The following is a 19,995-nucleotide window of genomic DNA, read 5'->3' on the forward strand; positions in this document are numbered from 1 at the left end:
AACTCCTGGCTCCCAAACTGACACCTTTAGGCATGGCTTAAGTGTGACGGTGCCAAAATAAAGAAGCTGAATGTCTTCAGGAGAAAAGTTTTGAAGAAAAAAAAATGAAAACATTGAGCTACCTCTAGATGGATGTTTGGCTGAGTTAAGGAGATGCTTTTTAGTCTAAGAAAAGTGGGCCAGCTGTAAAGCACGGTAGAGTCGGCATCAGGCTGTGGGGCTGCCAGTGGAGCTGGTATATCCCACAAGGTGGATGGAGTGATGCAAAGGGAGGACTGCTTCCAGGTTTCGCTGCTTATCTACTGATCAAGAGCCGCACAGTTAAAGGTTTGATACATGGATGATACATGGTGATACTATGTTGTTAGTGTGACTTACAACTCATTCCCCATGACTACAGGCAGCATGATGCACGCATGGGACTGCTGCTCTCACAGTTTCTCTGTTATCTGTCCATATGAAGTAAACTTAAAGAAAAAAAAAATCCTTCCACAACCTTTTGGTGCTCATGACAGCACTTCATGTTGCTTTGTATTTAGCTCGGTGGTATTCTTAGGGTCCTTTTGGAAGACCGGTTACCTTCCTAGCTGATGTCTCTCAAGTTGCTGCTTCAGTATTTTCACATAATGTTCTTTTTTTTCATGATGCCATCTAGTTCTCAGAAACGTATGGTTTTATAGTAACGGCTGCTTCCTCGCTTAGTGGCCTGTAACCCGTAGCTGGTGCCGGGCACATCTTACTGTGGATGAGAACCCTCCTGCTTCGGCCAGCGGCTTCAAAAGGTTCTGACCTTGATCCGCACGGTTTCCCTGATCATTTGAAACCACGCTGACAGCGTGTGGATACTTGTTTATATGTATACTCAGTACCAATAAAGCCCCAAATGAATGACATTGACGCTAATCCTAAGAAAATGTGAACATCTACCTGCAACTGTGTGCAGGTGATACGTTATAGCGTAGCATCTATTTTCCCAAAACTTTTTACTTCAGCCAGCTCTAAAACGGATAAAAGCCAACACCAGCTAGACGATCCTTTAGACAATGTGTTGGTGATCTTTGCTGTGTTCCCTGGAAAGATGCTGAAAGCTCACCCCAGTGCCTCCACCAGCTGCAGGACCGTGAACCGTCCATCTCTGACACCTGAACAGACAGAAAGGAGTTTAGTAAGCTGCACCTGAACGCACCAAACTCCGCGCAAACACGCGTGGGTAAACGAAGTCACCTCTTCTCCGGACCTACAGAAGACCCAGCTGTACTGGCGGGTTCAAAGATCATTTCAGAGGGTTCGCTGACAGAATGTTTTTTTTTGTTTGTTTTTTTTTAACCATGCGGACCTAAACACATCAGCAGTAGCTAGCAGGCAGCGTGCGGTTAAACCGCAGCGGACTGGCAACCCGAAAGTCGAGTGACAGCACAAAATAAAGCTCCTAATGGCGTGCAGCCTCGGAGAGAAATAAGAGAAAATAACAGCTTCAAGGCATACTTGTTTTGTATCGCGGGGCTGTCGCGTTACCACACAGGATGTTGTGGTGCTAAGTTAGCTAGTTAAGGCAGCAGCGCCTCCTTTAAGCGCAGCCCGGCAGAACTCCCTGGCGCCTCTTCCAACGCCGACTCCTTCCCTGGAACGTCACGCACGTCCAGGGAGGAGCCACGCTTACCTGTGGCAGCATCCTTTGCCTTGCTGTCCTGTAGTCCGGAGACAAATTCCTCCACCAGAGACAGCAGCGGAGGACTTTCTGCGGCCATCGCGCCTCTCTCGCTCTTGCTGGGCGCTGCAGCGCATGCGCGAGAAAGCTCAGGTGGGTCACGAACAACTTGCGTCTCTGTAGCTGCATCAAAAGCCACGGAATAAAACAAACGACAACAAATAAACAGGCTTTGAGTTAGCAGCAGCTATCTTTTTTTAAGAAAGATTTTTTTTCTCAAATGGCAAAGCATGCTCTCGACTTGACATAGTTTGAACTGGGTGATGCATTCATGTACTGTCGGAATTCCAAACATCACAATTCGTGAAAAAGGATATAGAAGACCGTTTCCGCCTTTGCGATGAAAAAAAAAAATGTGTCCGATAATCATGACTTAGCTATACGTCATACTTAATATTTTACATAACTTAAGTATAGGGATTATACACAATAATTTTGTGGACTTCACATTTTATATAAATCTTCAAACGTTTTTATGTTCAAGCAATTTTCACTTCAACCTAACTGAAGAACATAAGAAGAACAACTAAAACCTTGTCAACCAAATTTTTACCCCCGTTATTATTTGAGTTCAGCTTCACAGAAACTGAAGGGAATTGAATATCGAAAAAAAATCGGTATGTTTTAAAAAGGACCCAATTCAGAAGAAGTTAATCAAAATAAAATAAAAAATAGCCCAACTAAGAAAAATAATGCAAAGCTACAGTAAAATTTTATTGAAGCTTTGCATTAATTTCCCTCCGTTATGGTTATTGACGTTATCTCTCTGTGTTAGTATTTATGAACAGGCAAAACATTCACCATTTCCTTTCGAGATCAGGTAAAAAAAAAATAGCCCAACTAACTGAATAACAGACAAGAAACAAAACTAAAACCAAGTAAAATTATTATTTTTTTTAAACAATTTTCTTTATTAGTCCACATCTGTTGAGTAAATGCAGTAAACAGAGCGGAAGCAGGGTGTGATAAAAGTGCCGTACGGTAACTCAGCAGTTCCCTTTAAAGATGAACCTACCTGCCTCTCTGCTTGTGCGCATGCGTGTCAAAAAAAAAAAAGTTCGGTGGCGTTAGCTCACCGCTCCGAGTCACCTTTTTACCAGCGCGAGGAAACGTTTTCCGTGTAAAACGCGCTGCTATTGAGACAGCTTCGTGGGTGAACCTAGTCCGTCTTCGCTCTGGGCTTCCGTGGGCACCACAACTTCTTCCCTGGCGCCTGTATGACTTCCAGCAAGCGGGGGGGAAAAATTATGTCGGTTGGCTGAAGTTTTGTGTTTACTAACTGGCTAACTGGGTAGCTCGGTTAGCGCGTTGCGACCGTCTCCCAAGTGACCCGTAAGGGCGCGCGAGCTGGAACCCAGACACGTTGGTGCCGAGAAGCTAAAACAGCGGCTGTTTTGTCACGCGCTGTCGGCTTCAAGCATAAACGCGGTCCTCTCACACAAGACGAGAAAGCCCTCAAACCGACTTGAGACCTCGGGCTCCGAGTTGTGAAACGCCTTCTCTGCATCGCCCACACTGTGGACACGGATGAGACGTCAGGCTCAGAGCGTCCTACCTGCCACCGGTGCCCCTCCGTGTCGGACCTAGTTCCTCGTCCAGGTCCGCCATGGGCCCCCTGGTCATCCAGTGACAATCGGCGGACATAGAGAGAGAGAGAGAGCGTCCAGAGCTCCTCCAGCCATGGGAGGATGCGTGGGAAGATACTGGGAAGACTCGCAGAACCGAGGGTCGTCCAGGAACGGTGGACGAGGAGGTGAGACTTTAAAAAAAAGAACTTTATCGCCACAAACGGCGCTTTGATCTCTTTTCAATCCGACTGGTCACCTCCGCTTGTTGCCGTGGCGTGCATTATTCCGCACCAGACATCAGATCGGCCCAGTTGTTATCCTGGATCTGTGTTAAATAAATAAGTAAAGATAATAAGCTGGCTTCCTTTTTTTATCGGCTTCAAATCCAGGAAGCCAGCGCTTTGATCTGCAGCGGGGTTCTGCCAAAATATGCTCTGGGTCATTTCCAAGTTTACTTCTGATGTAAGTTAACAAATAGTTTCGTTTTTGCAGCCCTGCAACAGCTCAAACACTGTCCACAGATCTGTGGTGAAAAGGTTCAACGGTGTCCTGCAAAGTTTTCACCCCCTAGCCAGTTCATCATGTTGGTCACAAAGCATGGCCGTATTTTACAGGGACGTGGGGCTTGATTGTGAAGTGGAAGTAAAAGGTTAGGTGGTTTTCTATATTTTGCAGTGAGAAAAATGTAGTCTGGCGTGGATTAGTCTCCCGCCCCACTGAGTCAGGGTTTCGTAGAGCCAGCTTTGGCTCCAATTACAGCCTCAAGTCTTTAGGGATGTGTCTCTACCGGCTTTGCACAACTAGAAATTAAAATGATTGGAAGTCCCTTTTTTTTTTTCTCTCCTCTCCCTCAGACTGGATGGAGCAGCTGTTGAAGTTCAATTAAAGTCCCGTAACAGGACTTATTTCTTTTTGCCGTCCCATTCTAACACCCGCTGTGAACTAAACCAATCCACCCGTGGCTCCGCCTCCATGTTTTGGCTACTTTAGCAGGTTTTCCTCCAGGGTCGTCTGGCGTTTAGCTCCAGCCGTCGACCCGATAAGCTCGGGCTCAGCTTTGCCAGAGACGTCTTCTCCCCACAGCATGACGCTGCCCCCGCCATGTGACGCGCAGTGTCGGTTTCACGCCACGCGCTTTTGCAATAACGGTCAAGTGTCGCTCTCGCCTGAGCAGACGGCCTTCTTCCACATTAGCCGTGTTCCCTACTTTGCTTTTTGGGAAATTTTAAACAGGATGTCGTAACTTTGTTTTTGAAGAATACTTTAAAAAAAAAAGCTTCCCCTTTCTTTCTGTCTGGCTTGCATCAACGGCAGATCTGTGGAGTGGACGAGCAGTGGGAGTTAGGGCAGCAGATTCTACTGCCTGATATGCGAATCTCTGCGGCTCATCCAGACTTTTACGCTTTGAGGCTCTTAAACACAGACGAGTTCCCACACTTTGTCAGAATCTGGACAGTAGGAGCGCCACTCTGGCTGAACGCTACATTTACGGCTAGACCAAACACTGCGACTGAACAAACTGGAAGCTGCCTCTGTTGCTTTCACGTCATCAAAGTGAGCCTCAGACGACAACTCCTAACTGGGTTTTAAGTTTTCTTTTTGTGAGTGCTCTAATCTCTCTAACGATAACTTGTCATAAACACCACCCTGGTGTCTGTTTTTTCTGATTTAGAACCAGCATCGTCATCCGCGCCATCATCCCCTGTCTGGCTTCATTCGTCTCATCGACCTGCAGACGTTCTTGGCGCATCTTTCCACTCTGTGGCTCTTTAGCATGGTTTTACATGCATTCAGTCATTTCTGTATAGAGATGCCACAGCGCTCCAGTCTGGGCTCGTCTAGTAGCATTAATATCATAAGGGTGTTTTTTATATATAGAGGCCGACCGATATTTGTATATATATGGATATATGGAGAAAAAAAACCCTCGACTTTCAGAATCGGCGGCACACATCGGGTGTGGGTTGGACTGATGTCACAATAATCGGCCTTAAAAAAGCTGCATCGGTCGGCCTCTAGTTTAACATGCTCAGCTTTGACTCTTGACTTTCTAAGCAGGCAGGAGGACCTGGTGGAGCAGTGCATCATGGTCCTCTTTGACCTGCTCCATGTTCTGGTAGAAGACTGTGTCAAAGCAGCCCTACCTGCCACGTATTTTTCCTCTTTTCCACACTTGACCTCACTTAGCGGAGGCCTGCGGGGTCCAGGCTGCTGTTCCTGGGATGTTTGACATTTTTCTTGCGCTCCAACTCGCTTTCCCTGGAGGTGAACCTGCCGGGACGTTTGCTGCTAGGAACTTCGTCTTGAACGTTTTCCTTTCAGGAATAATCTTCCTGTCTCTAAAGCTTCACGGCGAGCATAAAGTGCTTCTGGGATTACCGCTGGTGTCCGTCATGGCCGACATGTTGCTTATAACAAGCACCTGGCTGCCAGGATGAACATCTTCTGCTTTGTTTGCACCTCTTTCACAGGTTTCTTCTTTTTTTTTCTTTAAATATTGCAGCCAGCTTCATGCAGAAGTAAACTCGAGGCCTGCCATCACGTCTGCGTCCCAAAGCGAACCCCTAATATGGGTTCCAAGCGGCAGTAAGCAGCCGATTAAAGTTGGAGCTGTCGTCAGGGTTGTGGCAGCGGCTGGTGATCATTTCCTGCCGGGATTCATATCAGCACGCTCTGCCTGCGATAACGGCTTGCTTAGAAAAAGAAGGACGAGTATCTTCGTGTCCTGCGGCGTCACCAGACCCCTTCGCCGGCCGCGCCCTTATCCACACTCACAGGAAGTCAGAACCACGCAAAGGCTCATGTGGGTTCTTTTTAATTATCCGCCGTTCGGTTAATTGTTGCGTCGACTTCGCTGCGAGCGCACTCTGTTCTTATTTTCTTTGATGACCGTTTCATTGTTTTTTTTTTTTTCTCTGTTTTTGTGTAATAAAAAAAAGCAAACCAGTTGCTGGAATAAAAAAATTTACCCGTTCTTGTCAAAATAATTACAAATAGTGTTGCAACCCCTCTTTACTTACTGAAAAATGAATTGCATGTATGAATCTTTCTTTTCTTTTTAGCACCATAGCAGCAAGGTTTAATGTGTGAAAGGAAAAGCTCCCACATGTAGAAGAAAGCCGGCGCTTCACAGGGTTGTCTCCTGCAGGGAGTCTGTTCTGTCTGCCTCGCTCCTCTGCCAAAAAGAGCAATAAATCACTGGCTCCGCTGCCTCTTTATTGCTGCTGCTTGACTTCACGCGTCGTCGTTTTCTGCTGCCATTTTGTTCTGAGGGCTTTTCTCGCTTTCATTAGTCATCAAGTTCTCTTTAAAAAAGGCAAGTGGCTCCCTTTCCTGGCTGGGCTGCCGTGTCGGAGCATGTCTGCTTTCAGTTTTTCAGCCTGGTGCGATGAACCGACACTCCGTTCACCTCTTACTTTTCACTGCCGAGTCTCCATGCTAACGTTTCAAACGCGACACGGATACTGAGAAAAGATACCCGATATCATTTTTGATACCACGACATTTGTTTTGAAGGCGCAGGGATATTTCTGGTTAACAACTAAAAGGATTTATTACAGTACGATAAACTCTGACTTCTTTAATTATGGTCAAACCAGTAGGCAGGGGACAATTCAGCCCCCGATTAGAGAAATATATGACAGTAGAGCTTGTGTTGTTTGGTTATACGGTCTTATCTTTAGTGCCTGTAAATTCAACTGATACAATTAAATGTTGCTACTGAGGGACAAATGAAGACTCATTCTCAGCTTAAACAAATGCTTTCCAAACAAACATGGATCTGGCGCACACACAGACGTATTTTTACAGATTGAAGAACTGTCTGGTCCATGCAAATGTATCCTGCAGCTGCCCCGCACTGTCGCTGCCTTCCTGCTTATTTTGCATGAGATTTTCTTCAGCGATCAGCCGGAAGAGCTTTGGCTTCTCACGTCGTTCTGCTCCATCAGCCTTAGTCGGCGTTGTTGTTGTTTTTAGGTCCCGTCGGCTTCAGCGTCTTTCCAGCTAAATGGAGAAACAATAGTTTTTGTTGCTTCTCTATTTCTAGGCCGGCTGAGCTGTCAGCTGGTCAGCGTTTCCCTGCGTCGGCCCTTACCGCCGTAGAACGGAGCGTTGCGCGGTTTAGAGCTGCCCACCTGGGAAGCGCATCTCGACGTGGGAGCTCAGATCGACAGAACCCCGTCACTGGGCTGTCTGTGTCTCTGAAGCTAATATATAAGCGTGTAGCGTTAGCTTATGTCTTCCAGGAGGCCTACGTCTTCACTGATGTAGATACAGGAGCTTTACTGACCGTCTTAGTTTGCTATAAGTGTGATTAAGCTTCTAAAGGAACCTTGTAGCATTAGCAGAGCTAATTAAGTTTTTCCTCTCTGTCTGCCTTAGAGAAGCTCCTCCCAACAAAGCTTTTGCGTTTATCTTGCCGATAAACAGGGTTATGATTTTTTTACCTATTTATTTTATGATTTTTTTTTTTAATTTCTGGCTGTACCCGCCACGATGGCGGAGTTTAAAAACCTCCAGCAGCAGAGTTATGACGGGCAGGAAAAGCTGCAGGGAGTGGCGGGGTTGAGCCTCTGCTGTTGTATGGATTAAATTGAGATATCGATTATTTTGACCACACTAGTCACAAGGGATGTCCTGAATAGGATCCTCGTTTGCAAAGGGTAGTTTCACTATGCATATTGTGAACAGCAGCTGCGACTGATGCCAGCTGGTTATCATGAAACCTTTAATGCCAAATCTGTTTTTGAAAGGACTGAGGTGGTAGAGTCACTAAGAATGGCCATGTAGGTATTCTACATTATTTCTATGCCAAGATAAACATCTGCTGGAAGCAACATTTTCAGGAAGGCCTTTTTCTTTAGATGGATATGGTGGATTATCCCCCCCCCCCCAACCTCCCAGTAGCTGGATAGACTGCTCATTATCTGTTTGCTATGAGCTCAAAGACAGTGTAAACAGACAGAAGCCGGTTTCCTGATGTTTGGGCATCCCACAATGCAGTGCGGTTGTTGCTGCACCCTTACAAGCCCCATAAAACCTAAACTCCCACCAGTACAATGTGGCTGGTCAGGTCAGCACAAGGAAACGTGTGCTGGTTCTCCAGACGTTATCCGAGCCGGGTATGGGATCGCCGCGCGTCTACTGATGGTTTACCGCCGTAAACATGCCCACATAGAGGCAGTGGCATATATCTGTGGTTGCCTCTATAGAGCATCAGGTGTCACATGCAGTTTCTGGTGAAATCGCTCCATCTGCCTCTGGTCAGCGCAAAAGGCCTTCAGCAGCGACGCTGCCGGCCTCATCAAGGCAGATAAGCAGCCGCCGGCGTTCACCGAGGAGGGGGCGAGCACTGATTAAAACCCAAACACCTGCGCTCCGCTTGGTTTCAGTCGTGTTGCGTTTTTGTTTTTGTTTTTGTGCCAGGTGGAAGGCCACCTGGGGCCCGGCGCAGGGTTCACCGTCGCTGGACATTTCTCAGGCATCAACACAAAGTTGCATTCAGACCCTCCTCTTGATTATTCTTTCTTCCTTCCTATTCTTCAGCTCGTGTGTGTGTGTAAAAATGGCAGCAGAACTTGTTTTGCTGGCAACGCCTTTCATTAGCGCTCATAAAGTCGAGCTGCTTCTAGGCAGCCTCTGCCTTTATGAGCCCAGCAGGAGCAAAAACGGCTCGCTGTTGCTTCATGCGTCTGCAACGCGTTGCTTCATCGCTCTGTTTGTGTCCGCTCTCCAGGGAACGTCCTTTTGTTGCTGCCCGTTGCGTTTGTGTTTTTTCATCCACAAAACCACAGCTATACCCGTCGTTTCTTTCTCCGTAATTTCGGGAGCAAAACATTTTGAAGCGAGCGGTTTCAGTTCCGATGCTCATTTGGGCACCGCCCGGCTCACCGCTTGAGGGACAGTAGGATGAAATCCCAGTTGCTGTCTCTGGGACAGTGTTGACCCCCCCCCCCCTTCCACTTTAGTGTTTCACAACGTCAAACTAATTTAAATATTAGTCAAAGACGACACGGGTAAGGAAAAAGGTTTTTCTTATCCAGTGAGTCTTTTCCGGAGCTGCGGAGGAATGTCGGTCCACTCACCTTTGCAGAATTGGAGGATTTCGGAGCGCGAGTTGACTTTTTAAGGTTATGCCACAGCATCTCAATAAGACTCGGGTCAGGACTTTGACTAGGCCACTCAAAGGTCTGGACTTGCTGGTCTGTTCTGGGTCATTGTTCTGCTGCAGAAGCCAAGCTGGTCCTGAACAGATGGCCGCACCTTCTCCTTCAGGGTTTTTGGTGGACAGCAGAGTTCATGGGTCCATTTATCAGCCCCACACCATCACACCACCACCACCATGTTCTTCTGTTGCTGTGATGTTCGCTTTCTAAAATACGGTGTTACTTTTATACTAGGTGTAACGGGGTGTAACACACCTTCGGATCAGTCTCTCTGACGATGGAGGCGTGAACTCTGACCTTAACCGAGGCAGTGTGGCCTGCAGTTCTTTGGACCCTGTTCTGGGGTCTTTTGCGACTTCGTGGATGCGCTCTTGGGGCTATCTTGGTTGGTCAGACCCTCCTGGGAAGGTTCACCTTGTAGACTGTTCTCAAGAACAGTCTACAAGGTGCCAAGAGATCGTTGTTACGCCTGCTGCTGTTGTGTTCAGCCTAGCGCTTGTGCTGCTATCTGCAGGAATCATGATGATGATGATGGTGATGATGGAGCCTTCCGGCTGGATCAGTCCGCCCGGGTTCTCCTAGTGTAGAGCAGACCTTTGGGTTCTGCTGGTTGTACAACAGCATCAAAGATGGTTTGTTCCTGTTTGTCATTAGAACGTTTCTCTGGCACAGTCACAGTCCAGGGTTGTCACGATACTAAAGTTTCAAACTTCATGTCGATACCCAGGAAAATATTCGGCACTCGATTCCATTTTCGATACCACAGGTATAAAAAAAAATGACAAATATTAAAGGCCTAAAAATATTTGATTGACATGAAAAACTCCCCTTTTTCTATCTCACCATGGCACATGCTTTCTCAGCAGAAACACAAACGTTAGTATAATAAGTGCAAATTAATGCTAAATAAATGACCCAAATATAGCCCATGCCTGTAGCATGCTAACCACAGCTAATCACACATTAATGTGGACCAACAGTGGCGCTGACATCGGTAATACGTTTAATGTATTAAATTAAATAATGAACAGGAACTTTAATCTATTAACCTGTCAGAATTGATTATGAAGGCCAGGGTGTCGGTCCTTGAGATGTTCGGCCAAGTTTGTTGTGCTGCTTGACTTGGTTGCACCACTTAAAGCTCTGTTTGCTCACAGGCTGGTCAAGATCTTTGGGGTTTTCCTCGTATGCTAAAACATTTAGTATCGATACCCGTTCTCGTTAGTATTGTATCCAGATACAGAGTTTGAGCATCAATGCTGTTGACAACCCCATCACAGTCAACCCTAGAATTGACAGAATGGGTACTCATTCACGGCGTTGACTGACCCAGGTGCTTATGTTCTGTAAAGCGTGTGAATTAAGTTCTGTTAACAGGTTTGTACCGGGCTTTAGGTCTTAGGCCCACAGCAACAGTCCGTGTAGCAGATAGCAACTACTACGATCATCTCCTGACGTTGACATGTTAATTGATGTGCTTTCCATGAATGCGTCTCTCTTTGTTCTGTAAGCAAAGGGACTGTTGTGGGCCGGTTTCCCCCTGACCGCTGTATGTGGGCAAAGGGTTCCCCGTGTGCAGCCTGCAGGTGAAGCTCTGCCTCAGTCTGCGTTCAGCTCCAGCCACTGGTCGGCTCCGCCTGAGCTGCACTTTTCTAAACAAATACGCATGTAAAGCACCTGCTTCGCTGGGCTGTGGAAGCTCTCAAAGGCCAAAGTGTTCTAAAGTAAGTTCAAGTACGCCTATACTTCAGGTTAATTGCCTACAAACGGGGGATGCGGCTGTCGCTTTAAATCCGCTGGGAATTTGTTTGTTGCTGAACGCTCTCCGTGACGTTGGCGCTAACCCCTCGTCTGGGAATGCCGGTAGACGTCAGGAAGCGGGAGCTGGGGGCTTCATCCGCAGCGGTGCGGGCGCTGCTCCGGTCTGCTGTGGTGGAGAAGGAGCCGAGCCGGAAAGCTACGCTCACAGTTTACCGCTCCGTCTACGTGCCGACCCTCGACCTCCGTCTCAAGGTGCGGATCGTGACCCAAAGAACGGGACCCCGGAGACAAGCGGCCGACGTGAGCTTCCTCCACAGCGTAGCCGGGCTCAGCCTTAAATGCAGTCGGTTGTGTTGAACAATGAGCCTCTGTAGAACACGCTTTCATTTTGATAGCTTTACATACACTTCCTTCCTCTTCTGACTTCAGTTTTAAACTCCTCACTGATGCCGGCTGCTAACCGATCCGTCCCACAGGCACATCCAGCTTCCACTCTTGGGCGTGTTGTTAGGCAAGCTGGTGGCGTTGGCTTTGACCAGTTCACTGACTGGAGAAAGATTGCTTCTTTCTCCTCTGTCAAGCTGCAAACAGAATCTGGTGAACTGATGATTTCTCTTACGTTGAACCTGCTGCCTTTTTCCCACCATGGTCAAATATTCCAGTTTAGACCCAGCTAGATGCCCTCTCCCCTCTCATGGAAATGTCACCCACGTATAATCGGCTCAGCTGACGGCGAATCAGAAAACAAGCTTTAGTATCATCACCTTCCTAAAATAATGGCCTATATTTGTTCGTGTTTTTCAGAAAACAAACCACATAACACAGCAATAAGTTGTTCACATGATATAGGCAAAAAAACAAAAACCATCCTGTGTCCTCCATCTGCTTAGTCTGGGCCAGGGGTCTGCTACCTGTGGCTCTTTGGACCTTCCACAGTTGCTCTTAATAACTTTGCCTACAAATTATGATTTTATTATGGCATTTAAATGTAAATATAATCATAAATGCAGGTTTGGAATAATAATAATAATAATGCCTGTAATATTTAATTTTAAATCAATATTTTTTTATGTTGGAAACTATGATTTTTATTTTTTTTTTTACATTATGTACAAATATCAACATCCCATCCATCCATACTTTTTTTTCTTTTTTTTAAACCTCCAAATAGACATAAAAGGGTGTTTATTTAACGATGCTTCCTACAGTAGATCTTTATCAAAAATTCTAACTTGTCTTTTTTTCAAAAGGCCCAGCAACATTTGCTGCTCTGATCGGGTTTAATTCAAGTGGACTAAGCAAAACGTCTCTTTAGACATAACGTAGTGGATGCTTATGGCCTCCTCTTCACACTTTCTGACACTGACTCCATCTCAGCTGTGGGTTCATATTGTTTTAAAGTACATCCTGAGACCATACAAGTTGCTATATATTAGAATCCCACGGCACTTATGCCTGGATTTCATGTGTCATTTGTAGTGATTTGGCCAGAGATGGGATTGTATGAATTCAAATTCAATTCAGTTGATTATTTATGGTAGCCCTTTCAATCGAAGCCGAGGAAATTTAGAAATGGGAAATGGACTTTGTTGAGTTTGGTTCTACAGCCTCGCTCAGGTCCAGGTTATTAAGTAAAATTCTGGGAACACATAATGCTGAGACACTGTGGTTTGTGCTGAATGTACGTCTTTTTCTTTTATGTGCTGTTTTGGCGATTTTCAGCCGTCATAAACGATGCCAGACAATCAGGCTTCGACGAGTTGTTTCCGTGTTTACATCCCAACTATCCGGCAGAACCGTGATTATAAGCCCCGATTCCAGTTATACACCAGCAACCCATCTGGTTTATTCTCCTAAAATATTTTTCTCAGACTTACACGAATGGTAACAGACGCTTACGCTGTCTTTCGTGTTAAAATCCTCACTTTCTGATTCACCATGTGAACTTGTTGTTGTATACTCTCTGTAGCGTAGCCTGAGCTACATCAACAACCTTCATCATCGTACCACGTGACCCAAGTTGTGGATATTGCGTCTAGCGGCGGCGAGACAATTTTTAGTCCTTTTTAAAAAAAATAACCTTTTAAAGGTGCAATCATTATCTAAATGCCATATTTTTTTTAAATATGGTCACTAATGCATGTATTTCTGAGTTGGTCAATCTCAGAATCAAGAAGTACTTTAAGCTTACCATCATTTTCCTTCCATTTTACTATAAAAAGGGTGCTTTTGACAAACGCTGGAGGAACTGCTTCCTGTTGTTTCAGAGGAAGGTTTCAGTGGCGGTCTGATTATTAAACTAAAAACAAACCGGAGCGGGGACTCGTTTGGTGGCTTTCAGTAAATAACTGGAAGCGGCAGAAGTCCTGCCTGCGCCTCGGGTCGGTACCGACGGTGGATCACACAGGTAAGGTTACACAGACACAGGCAGGCCACGCGTGCTTCATGCATATTGCAGACTCGGCAGCGCCTGCTAATTTTAGACCGGGATGACACGCCGGTGTGCGCTGGCAGTGTTTGCCGTCTCCGGTGACGGATTTAGTCTCTCCTGTCACTTGGTTGCTGCTTAAAAACGAGGGTGAAGCTCTGTGGTGTCCTGCCTCCTCTGTTCCATGGCACATCTTCCAGACCTGCACGTCTAAACCCCCGTATGACAACCACAGACGTGTCCAGACGGGTCAGAGAGGAGCTGTCCATGCTGCTGCAGGAGCTCAACGCAAAGCCCTGAACTCTGCTGGTTTTATCATTACGGGCCGTGATGCTGTTTACAGACCTGCTGGACTACCAGTGGTGGAACCGTTGTGTGTGTTTGCGAATGTCTGAACTACAAACGTAGACAAGTCTTCTGTCGGAGTCCTGAAATGCAAATCCAGTCAAATGGTGTTCAAAAGAAACTGGGCAGAGCACATCCAGGCTCTGAATGGGGTTGTTGGATGCTAACCAGATGCAGTGTGGGAAAAGTATGTGCGCCTCTTAAACATTTGGACACGTTAGAACTGCACACTTCACTTGGTTTCAATATTTGATGTGATCAGCAGAGCGTACATGTGAAGCAGAAGGAAGAGGCGTAGTTTTAGTTTTGTCCTACGAGCCAAAACCTGAAGTCTGCCGTGTATTTTTTTCTTATTTGCTCCCCTTTACTCTGATACCCCTAAATAAAATCAGCGGCATCCAATCTGTGTGGTTTATTCTAAGCAGGTTCTTGAGAGAACAACCACAGAGCCAAGAACTTAGCAGACGTGTCCGAACGGAAAACCACGCATTCCTTCTGCTTCACAATTATATGTCACAAAGTAATCTTAGTGAAAAACAAATCGCTGTTTATGTAGTCACGTGATAAGACGTGTAAACGCCTTGAATATTTCTCTCGCTGTAGCAGCGTGCTGTCCCTCCTGCCAAATTGACACCGCCCTGTCCTCGTCCGCAGGCCGTAACGAGCCGCTGAAGAAAGAGCGGCCCAAGTGGAAGAGCGACTACCCCATGACGGAGGGCCAGCTGCGGAGCAAGCGGGACGAGTTCTGGGACACGGCGCCGGCCTTCGAGGGCCGCAAGGAGATCTGGGACGCCCTGAAAGCCGCCGCCGTGGCCCTGGAGTGCAACGACCACGAGCTGGCCCAGGCCATAGTGGACGGGGCCAGCATCACGCTGCCCCACGGTGAGCAGCACACCCAGCGCTCCGCTCAAAAGACATGAAACCATCTGGTCATGTCTGTTTTTTTTCTCCCATCCCTTCGCAGGGACTCTCAGCGAATGTTACGACGAGCTGGGGAACCGCTACCAGCTGCCCGTCTACTGCCTAGCGCCGCCCGTCAACCTCATCTCAGAGTGCAGCGACGAGGACCCCAGCGACAGCCCCGAGCCGCCCGTAGCATCTAAGAAAGAGTTTCAGCTCAAGGTAATTACCGTCAGGGCCAAGAGGCCGAGACCGTCCACGCTTTTCCCGCTCTGACTCCCGCGCTCCTCTCCAGGTACGACTGTCCACGGGGAAGGACGTGCGTCTCAGCGCCAGCATGGCCGACACCATCGGGCAGCTGAAGAAGCAGCTGCAGGCCCAGGAGGACATGGACGTGCTGCAGCAGCGCTGGTTCTTCTCCGGTAAGCTGCTGACGGACAAGACGCGGCTGCAGGACACTAAGATCCAGAAGGACTTCGTCATCCAGGTCATCGTCAACGCACAAGCGTCCGGAGGCCCCAGAGCCTCGCCCGTAACCAGCACCCCCCCACCCGCGCCCCAGTGAGCCGCCGATAGCGGGGCGAAGCAGCAGAGGGATCCCTTCTCCTCCCCCATCTGACGCTGCTGTTACTGGGAGAAAGTGGAAGTTTTGGACTCGAAGCGGAAAAAAGAGGGAATAAATGAAAAGTGCTGCTTCCTTTCATTCAACACAGTTTCTGTTTGTTCATCTCCTCTGGAGGAGCAGAGCGCCGCAAACCCTCGCCCTCTGTTAAGCACTCATAGGTCAAAGCGCTGCGCTGCCTCACGCCGGCCTCTCCTCGCCCGTCACAGCTGCTCACAGACTCCGCCTCGGCGCCTTCATCTGCATCATCCAGTGCCAACCGACGAGACGCAGACGGGTCGGCGTTGGATTCTCCCCCCCACCGCCCGTCAGCTCCGCCCCCTTCTCCTCCACCTCCCTCGGTGGAGCAGAAGACGGGAGACGACTTCTTTCCCGTTCTCTTATCAACAAAATACTAACTGAGCTGTTTTGCACATTTACAGGTTCTTGCTATACTTCTGCGGTAGATTGTGTGCCTTCAAGATAAAAAAAAAAAAGAGGATTTTAGGTTTCCTATTATAGGCTAAACCCTGTGTATTTTTTTAGAGTCAAATCAATGATTGCTGTCACTGCTGCCCTTTATTATGCTGTCTTCTACATGTGTTGATGCAGGAGAAGAAACCTCGTTCACCCCATGATAAAACCCAGTTTTCTGTAGAAGGCTGGTGTGTAACCAAGAGTTCCTTCCAGCTGCCTTACTGACTGCTTCATGACCACTAGGTGGAGCCACACCGCCCTCCGTGTTGTCCACTCAGCCCCCCCCAACACCTTCCTGTGGAGGGGATTTCTCTCTCTCTGTCCAGCTGATGATTGTAATCACTTGGTAGCCCAGTAACTATACGGGGACGCGTCTCTTCACCAGCCAGCGGACATGGCCACGTGGAGCGGTGAGTCAAAGCTGCCATCCCACGCCCATAGAAGGACGTAGACTCATTGGTGGGTTCCAATGGCCGCTGCAGCACCTCGTTTTAGTTTTAGTTGTCCTATCTTAGGGATTGTTAGGAGCAGTTTGCTACGGCGGGTTTACTTGCTGCCTCAATGCGCCCCCATTAGGCTAACAGTGAAGCTTGAAAAAACGATGAGTTGGGAAGCATAGATCAGTCTGAGACTTGGGAACGTAAATATCTCGCTGAGTAAGACTGACAGCTCTCAAACCCAGTTTCACTCGCTGTCCCATTTTCAGCCGTTTTAGAAATAAAGCTACATGCTGCCAAGTTGAATACATGAAAGGATATTTTAGTTTTTTTTTATAATGCAAACTGAGCTCAGCAGTTTAGGCGACGATGCCTTTTCAAGCGTTTTTATGGGAGAGGCCGCTCACACCAGCTCTGACTCAACCTCCCAGAGGATCAAAGATGGCTGTTAGCCGCCAGATGCAGGGACTGCTAAAAACCCAAACCCTCTGAGCCTCAGGAAAGATTCCCAATATGGATCGGATTTTTAGTTTTTTATTCTAAGCTTCCCTTTAAGCTTGACATTACCGACAGTAAAACTCTATTTAAAACAAAACAGACTATTTGGACCGATTGCAGCTCTGTTAAAAAAGCTTTTAGCCAAAAACAAATGGAATCCATTGTTCTCATGTTACCACGCAGTCGATGGCAAAATTTCCAAGTCAAATAACTTTTGATACTCGAGCTGAAAGACTTCTTAACTTGTGCACTGAAATCGTGAAGGTTTCCTGACCCCTATCAGTGGCCTGAGCTCCTTTTTAGTAGGACGCAGACAAAGGGGCCACGTTTTTCACTTTTCCTTGTTGCTGAGCACTGCCAGTCAGCTGCCTGAGCTGTGTTGATAAGGCGATGCTGTGAAACGGTACATTGTACCGGCCCACGCCTCATCCCAGTTAGCAGATTGGTCTTTAACATTTATCCAGTGGGAATATTCAGGAGAAATGACCAGAAACAATCTCATTCTCCTCCTAAGATCTGAGATCAAAATGGAAAACATTGAACCATTGTTACTCCCTGGTCAGGTGAGTTTCAGACCTGTCTGACAGCAGGTAGATGAGCTTTAAATGTGACGACTGGCTGTTTTCACTCACCGCTCCTGTTGCTCCATGGTCCAGCAGAGCCATCACCTAACCCTGTACCAGGCCTTCTTAAAGGGATTCTCCACCCACACTGTTGCAGACTTGAACAACCAGTTTTTCCCCCACATGTGCAATACGGTAGACCTTGCGGTGTTTGCGGTTCTGGATCCAGCCGAGGAGCAGCCGCGGGTCGTGTGAGAGTAGAGCCCAGAGCCGGGTACAGGCCAGCGGGGCTCACCAAGTCAGATAATCAGCAGCAGCGGCCCTCCGTGGTCTCTAAGGGGTATCTTTGCACTGAATGTACTCACCCCTGTTCTTGAATGGACCTGAGCAGTCTGACCCCCTAACCTTCGCTGAGCAGTGAGTCCTGCCAGTCTTAGCTGTGAAGCCTGACCCTCTCTCCCGTTCAGAGGGGGGAGTTCATTGATCACGTCTGTCGTAACGCCATCTCTGCTGATTGAGCCCCGAGTACTTCTCTGGCCTTTTCATTTAGACGTTTATTCGTCCCTGTCCTTGTCCTTTGTCTCTTTATCTTTATTTAAACTAAAAGGGACTTAAAGGTTTGCAAAGAACCACAAAACAAATCTTTCTGCAGTTCTTTGGGGCCGATGAAGCAAGCCGTAAAGACTGAGAGTCTTTAACCGTCCACCTTAAACGGCTCCAGATCCATTAGCAGCTTCATCAGACGTTTGAGTTTTATCCCAGCTTCTACTGCGTATCTGTAAGCAGAGCATTTAGTGCTTCCTCTTCGCAGACCTGTTCATTTCTCTGATTGGTTAAGAAACCATGTTCTATCAAATTACACTAAGATTGTAAGGATTGCTTTAAATCATCTTAGAAGCGTGCCCAAAGCTTTAAAAAGAATTATTAGAATAATTTATGGGGTCTTCTAATTCCGACGTTCGGTGAACAACATTTTGTTATTGTAAATGTTTTCTTTTTAATGGTTTTAAAACTCCCGCTCTGTACAATCTGTGACACAAAGCCATGTGAGTAAGAGGGTTCCCTAGACGGCGTGTTGGACAAACCTCTCCTCTTCAGCGTATTCTCCAGGACGTACGCCGCCCAGCGCAGGTCCGCTTCTCGCTCCGTCTCCTCTGGTCTTTGCTGCTCTCCTCCTCTTCCTCCTCACCCCTGAGAGTTGCTTGGAGCGCGACACAAATGTTTTGTTAGTTTTCAAAGCTGTGAATTTCTCTCACTTGAGTCGTTTCGCCTGTATTTGGTTTTGCACGTTTGGGGAAGAAATTTCTTTTTTTTTTTTCTTTTTTTTTACCAAAAGCGGTTTATTTTTGCTGGGATCATTTTTTCTGAAACGTTAACCTTCTGGGAGGGAAATTCAGTCAGAAACGTTGAGAAGTGTTGCTTGCTGGATTCCCTCAGAGATTGGAGTCTCAGCCCTTCAGTCTCTCCACATTGGAAACTCTGGGTATTGTCATCCTCAGCCTGGAGCAGCAGAAGTAGAATCAGTAAAATCAATGACATTTGGGTACATTTCTACACCTCAGAACAGAAAACCTGACAAAGTGATCTAAAAATTGTACCCATTCGCTTTCACACTACACAAATGGACCACAACTACAGCTATGAGATAAAATCAGATGAATAAAAGCCATAACAGGAGACAAAGAGATTTTAATATTCTGAAATCAGCAGCGGCTACCACTTCATGTATTACTATTCTTGCCTTTAAGAACTATAAATGCCCTTATGCTATAGGGTTAGCTTAGACTTTCTCATTGTTTTCACAGCAGAACAGCCATATCTAAAGCACTAAAATATGTTTTAAAATGGATTTATTTAGTCAGAGAGAAATGTTATGGATATTATGAATATATTTACAACTTATTTTACTGTTAAGTTCATTTACATGCTGATTTCATGTAAAATCATGTTTTTAAACTGTTGAATAAAGTTAAACTTGTAAAAAAAACAAACTCGCGCTTCAGTTTTTCCTTTAGGGGATCTGGATACATTATGTATGTTTTTGTATTTTTTTATTTTTTTTTTTCTTGCTGCAGCCAGTCCACAAGTGATTCTCAATACATTTTGTAAATCAGTAATTAAGTTTAAATAGTGAAAGTCATGCATTATGTGCATTCAGTATGCACGGTGATATATTTCAATTATTTTATTCTGATGATTATGGCTTACAGGTTATGAAATCTCTAAAATTCAATGTCTTAGAAAAGTTGAACATTACAGGTCCACATGCTGCACTGTGCATACAATTAATATTGGTTTCCGGGCTCCTTTTGCATGAATTACTGCATCAACATTTTGCTTCTTAATTCTCTCAAGGCTGTGTCCCTGTTTCTTGTGCACCATTTTCTACTGCATTTTTCTCCTTCCACTCAACTTTCCCATTAATCAGTGGATCCAGCACTATCTGAACAGTCATCTTCCTTTTCCTCTCACCTTTTACATATTGAAAATGTCTCCAAAACGCCTCACATTATATTAGAGTTTTCAGAAAAACATAATTTTG

The 19,995-nt window shown here is 46.5% G+C and overlaps 1 protein-coding gene across 1 annotated transcript; it reads left to right on the plus strand.

Annotated features, from left to right (window-relative positions):
* The first annotated feature begins 2,738 nt into the window (after positions 1 to 2,738).
* ubtd1b (ubiquitin domain containing 1b) lies at positions 2,739 to 19,440 on the plus strand. Its single transcript, XM_012869238.3, has 4 exons — positions 2,739 to 3,461; positions 14,632 to 14,859; positions 14,942 to 15,099; positions 15,173 to 19,440. The coding sequence occupies exons 1-4, from the start codon at positions 3,389 to 3,391 to the stop codon at positions 15,440 to 15,442; spliced, it is 729 nt and encodes a 242-aa protein (XP_012724692.2). The 5' UTR covers positions 2,739 to 3,388; the 3' UTR covers positions 15,443 to 19,440.
* The last annotated feature ends 555 nt before the right edge of the window (positions 19,441 to 19,995 follow it).

Source organism: Fundulus heteroclitus, chromosome 10 (assembly GCF_011125445.2).
Source record: "Fundulus heteroclitus isolate FHET01 chromosome 10, MU-UCD_Fhet_4.1, whole genome shotgun sequence".
Lineage (NCBI taxonomy): Eukaryota > Metazoa > Chordata > Actinopteri > Cyprinodontiformes > Fundulidae > Fundulus > Fundulus heteroclitus.

What these genes read in the sequence shown, in the direction of transcription:
- ubtd1b (XM_012869238.3), top strand. Translation starts at nt 3,389, where the DNA reads ATGGGAGGATGCGTGGGAAGATACTGGGAAGACTCGCAGAACCGAGGG. An exon ending in CAGGAACGGTGGACGAGGAG is followed by an intron (nt 3,462 to 14,631) that starts GTGAGACTTTAA and finishes CCTCGTCCGCAG; the next exon opens with GCCGTAACGAGCCGCTGAAG. An exon ending in AGAAAGAGTTTCAGCTCAAG is followed by an intron (nt 15,100 to 15,172) that starts GTAATTACCGTC and finishes GCTCCTCTCCAG; the next exon opens with GTACGACTGTCCACGGGGAA.